The 4,611-nt window shown below is 55.8% G+C and overlaps 3 protein-coding genes across 4 annotated transcripts in view; 2 read left to right on the top strand and 1 right to left on the bottom strand.

The window, feature by feature from the left end:
• Positions 1 to 958, top strand: part of LOC113202680 (uncharacterized) — a 3,276-nt gene extending 2,318 nt beyond the window's left edge. Inside the window, exon 2 of the mRNA XM_026417075.2 lies at positions 179 to 958. Within this exon, the coding sequence (XP_026272860.1) occupies positions 179 to 901 (723 nt within the window). The 3' untranslated portion in view covers positions 902 to 958. The remainder of the gene's footprint in view (positions 1 to 178) is intronic.
• Positions 959 to 1,376: 418 nt separating this feature from the next.
• Positions 1,377 to 4,611, bottom strand: part of LOC113202253 (cuticle protein CP14.6-like) — a 49,732-nt gene continuing 46,497 nt past the window's right edge. The window contains exons 1-2 of one of the 2 annotated variants that reach the window (XM_026416423.2): positions 2,092 to 2,135; positions 1,377 to 2,016 (exon numbers count right to left, since the gene is read on the bottom strand). In XM_026416423.2, coding sequence (XP_026272208.2) covers positions 1,450 to 2,016; positions 2,092 to 2,103 — 579 coding nt within the window. In that variant the 5' untranslated portion in view covers positions 2,104 to 2,135 and the 3' untranslated portion in view covers positions 1,377 to 1,449. Of the gene's footprint in view, positions 2,017 to 2,091; positions 2,136 to 4,611 lie in introns of those variants that run through there. The other variant, XM_052273985.1, reaches the window with a different exon arrangement.
• The window catches only part of LOC113202003 (endocuticle structural glycoprotein SgAbd-1-like), a 7,296-nt gene continuing 5,120 nt past the window's right edge, over positions 2,436 to 4,611 (top strand). Inside the window, exons 1-2 of the mRNA XM_052273984.1 lie at positions 2,436 to 2,589; positions 2,689 to 3,084. Coding sequence (XP_052129944.1) covers positions 2,578 to 2,589; positions 2,689 to 3,084 — 408 coding nt within the window. The 5' untranslated portion in view covers positions 2,436 to 2,577. The remainder of the gene's footprint in view (positions 2,590 to 2,688; positions 3,085 to 4,611) is intronic.

The raw sequence follows: 4,611 nt of genomic DNA on the forward strand, positions 1-4,611 counted from the left end.
TTTTCCCTCCGATGCCCGCTAGCGACAATCCTGACCCTTCTACCTGGGGCCCTTGCCCGCTAGCGACATACGCCCTAAACCTGTGCATCATTTCGACTTACGACATCGTAACAACATCGTTTCGACATCGACAAAAAATTCATCTAGCACTGGGTTGTGACTCTTTTGTCTCCGGCAGGTGGCGCTAACCGCGCTGTTTGTCGCGGCGCTCCTGGCGCCAGGCGGGGCGGGGGCGGCCAGCACGTACCAGCAGTCGGCCAAGGCGACGCTGGACTTTATCAACCAGGAGCAGGCCCACGGGGCCGCCGAGGCCTCTGCGCCCAAGGCGACGGCCGCGCCCCGCCCGGCCAGCACCACGCCGACGTCGGCCCTCCGCCGCCCCGGTGACAGCCAGCAGCACGTCGTCCCACTCCACCCGCCGAGCAGGCAGAACGCGACGTCCACTGCCCCGAAGAAGGACTGGGAGCTGGTGACCCCAAGGCAGGCCGTCATCACGACCCCACGCACCGCCCCAACCTACCGCCCGGTCACGCCGCCCAGCTACGCCGGCGTGGTCAAGGACCACGGGCACGGCCACGGCTACAACCACCAGGACAGGCTGCCCACCCTGCCCGCCACCACCACGCGCCCCCGGGTGTACAACATCCCCATCGTGGTCGAGGACCGCGGCAACTACACGACGACCACCGAACAGAGCCGATGGTACGACAAGCTCTTCGGCAAGGGCACCGACCTGGACGACGACAGTCCATGGGGACGGCGCAAGCGCCAGGCGTCCGAGAAGCCGGAGGGAGCGGAGAGGTCCGAGGTCGTCATCGGCAGCAACGCGATCACGGTTAGCGGTGGCCGCAAGCGCCAGGGCGCTGCGCAGAGCAGGCCCAGGCCTCAGCCCAACAACTAGAGTTAGGAATTATTATACTACCTTGAGGAAAATTAAAAATGCGTCTGTAGAAGTAAAGTTACTGTCGAATCAATCATGTTGATAACACCCACCCTCCTTTCCGCAAAGCACCATCGAGCAAAATCTATGAAAAGATATTTTTAAACGGTCAAGGGCCTATCACCCGGCAGCGCAAAAGCAACGACAAATAAATTTGGTATATTTGAGAATGCCCAGATCAGTTCTAACACTGACAAAGGAAATCGATCATAGAGTGCCGCTGCCCCTTCTTGTGAGACCGGTTCAGTCTGCCGAGCCGAAAGCAGACAAGCCTCGTTGCCTTGGAGCAGCATGGGCTGCCTACCCATTAGGCGAACGATGCGGGCGGCGATTGTAAGCTCAAGTAAAACACGATAATGTCATGATCTCAAGGGAGGGGCTACAGCCCATAAAATCAGACGAAACGTCACCAATAAGTAAGGTAATAACTCTGGAATTTGCGTATACATAAATAAATTTATTATTATAGCAGATAAGAGAGACTCATGGGGAAAACGGAATAATAGCGATTAGTACATGATCTTCTTGCTGACGTACATCTGGGACTGGGGCTGGGCGTACATCTGGGACTGGGACTGCTCGTACATCTGAGAGTCGTCCTCCTCGGGGTGGGCGGCGTTCCACTCCAGAGAGCGCTGGATGGCGACGGGAATCTCGGGGGCGGCGGGGGCGACGGGCAGGTGAGCGGCCACGGGGTGGAAGCCGAGCTCGTCGGCGACGTACTCCAGCTTGAAGTTCTGGCCCTCGGGGCTGGTCCACTCGTAGGAGCCCTGCACCTTGCCGGCGTCCTTCTCCAGGGCGGCCTGCTCCATCTTGGCGATGCCGTTGTTGGTCTTGAAGTGGTACAGGTAGCGGCCGGGCTCGTCCATGTCGAAGGACACCTCAACGATCTGGGCGCCACCCTCCTTAGTCAGGACCGCGCCGTGGGACTTGCCCTGGACCAACATGCGGGCCTGGGGGATCTCGCGGTGCTCCTCGTGGTGCTCCCAGGCGCCGCTGGGGACGACCATCTTCCTCACCTCCTTGGAGAAGAACTGGGGAGCGGCGGAGGCCGCGGCGACCAGGGTGAGGACGATCTGGGCAAGCATAAAAAAAGATTAGACCCTGCGTGATAAAATTCAGAAACAGCCTGTTGTGGTTTAAACACTTACCAGGAACTTCATGGTGATACTTGTGCGGTGGTCAGGTAGATACTGATGCCTTTCTTTGGGGATCGATACGTTTTTATACTCCTTCCGCTGTTTTTGAAACAATGGGCAACCTCTTCTTTCAGTGTCACAGTTCTCAACCTAACCCCCTCCACGCCCGCCTTACCAATATCATTCAGGTAAACCCGTTACCAGGCGTTGATCCATCTTCCGTTAGGGGTCGTCAATGTGACCTTGCTCGAAAGACTTTACGGTCATCAGTAAATCGCCATCGGCGGTATGTCGTGAGACGGCGGCCGCTTCCTTTTTTAAATAAATAAAAAAAACCCTTCCAGAGTCATGTGATAATCTGTTCGTCCGCATGTAGGTTAAACGGTGCGACACACTCCAAAACAATGTTATTGGCAGCGGAACGCAACCGTATAAATACGAGTGAAAAGGAAAGTCCATTATCATTCTCTCGCCGATCAGCAAAGAGCAACCATCACCATGAAGGTCCTGGTAAGTGTGACAGCTCCCTGCTGAGCGGAGAGGCGGTAAAACCACCCCGCTCGACCGAACAAATTTGGCTATTGTACCCGTTGTCTTCTGCTCGCCCAGATCGTCCTCGCCCTGGTCGCCGCGGCCTCCGCCGCTCCCCAGTTCTTCTCCAAGGAGGTGAGGAAGATGGTCGTCCCCGGCGGCGCCTGGGAGCACCACGAGGAGCACCGTGAGATCCCCCAGGCCCGCATGTTGGTCCAGGGCAAGTCCCACGGCGCGGTCCTGACTAAGGAGGGTGGCGCCCAGACCCTGGAGGAGTCCTTCGACATGAACGAGCCCGGCCGCTACCTGTACCACTTCAAGACCAACAACGGCATCGCCAAGATGGAGCAGGCCGCCCTGGAGAAGGACGCCGGCAAGGTGCAGGGCGCCTACGAGTGGACCAGCCCCGAGGGCCAGAACTTCAAGCTGGAGTACGTCGCCGACGAGCTCGGCTTTCACCCCGTGGCTGCTCACCTGCCCGTCGCTCCCGCCGCCCCCGAGATCCCCGTCGCCATCCAGCGCTCTCTGGAGTGGAACGCCGCCCACCCCGAGGAGGACGACTCTCAGATGTACGAGCAGCCCCAGTCCCAGATGTACATCAGCAAGAAGACCATGTACTAATTGATGTCGTCGCCTGCTGATCCCCGATATCCCGCCGTCTGTGATACCCTGAAATTTTAAATACATGTTTTGATATAAGTATTTATTGTTTTTCTTTTCGCTTGGAGGTATATTTTTTAATTGGTATGCCTTACTTTACTCTTTTAGTTATGCATACAGTGGGTATGGTGCCCTAAAGCCACACATTTTGTCTGGTTATAGTCCGGATGCAGGCATGCGACTTAATTGCATGCACGCGCGCGGTCATAATGCGCCGTGGGGAGGGTCTGTAGTCAAGCCTGTTTGCATACGTGCATGCGGTACAGTCTAACTCTGGGGCGAATCAGTGACTTGCTTCGACCCCTTTCCTTGGTCTTTACGAAGCGTTAGCTCCGCCGTTCGGGTAGGCAGCCATTCCTACTTTCCCCAGATGTTGCCCGCCCGGCCTCGTTCTCGGGGTGCGTGTGTGTGCATTGGACAACAAGGTGACAAGCCCTTCTGTCCAATGGAGTTGCCAGCCTTACTTTGCTTTGCCGGCATCCGCGCTCGGCAGAGTCTTGGATGGCATGGTCTGGCAGTGGCGTTTAATTTGCTCCTTGGACATAAAGAAAAAGTGCAAAGGTTGTGCCACGTGACTACAGTTCACCCTTCTGTTTAGTTAAAGAAATAAAAAATAAGCGCAGTTTTTAGCATGTATTGATTTTCGGTCAATCATAGAACTAGTATAATTTCCATTGTTTGAGAGGTGTAAAGTAATCTACCTTTTGCGCAGATGCTGTTGAGGATACAACACATCCGAAGAAGAGTTTTGATTCAGAATGTCCTACTACCTCTACCATATCGCGATTTTAGGCAACCTTTCACGACTTAACGTTCACGCACGAGGCCCGCTAGCTTTTGCAAAGCAGAATGATGGGCTAAAATATGTGATGCAAATAATAATAACACGGCTAATTATTTTTACAACAAATGTCATCACGGGCTTTAAATAAATTTTCGTGAAATGACGAGAAATCCGCGACACAAGATTGTCGTAGAGTGAAGTTATCCATGATATTGGTCCGACCCGTCGCCCATAATGGCTCAGCAATAATGTGACCGGGCTTACGGAGCGCATTACGCAACCAGAGTAATTACACTGGTACATTGTGGACAATGGCCTGCGCCGCGAGAGACCGCTGCCCACGGCTGCGTCCGACTGATATGACAATGACGGCGGCGTGTCGACACTTTGTACCCTCGCCTCTTCCAGCCGCGGGCCCAGGCACCCCCCGCGGCCACGAGGGGCGGTGAAGGGACGCCGCCAACGCAGCCTCATAGAGGTGAAGTGGTGCACTGTGCATCGTAACGCTCTCGGCCGCGTAGTGCAGGCGCCCGCCGGTGTGCCCCCGGCCCCGCCTC

The sequence above is a fragment of the Frankliniella occidentalis genome, unplaced genomic scaffold (assembly GCF_000697945.3).
Source record: "Frankliniella occidentalis isolate FOCC.00 unplaced genomic scaffold, Focc_3.1 Scaffold322, whole genome shotgun sequence".
Lineage (NCBI taxonomy): Eukaryota > Metazoa > Arthropoda > Insecta > Thysanoptera > Thripidae > Frankliniella > Frankliniella occidentalis.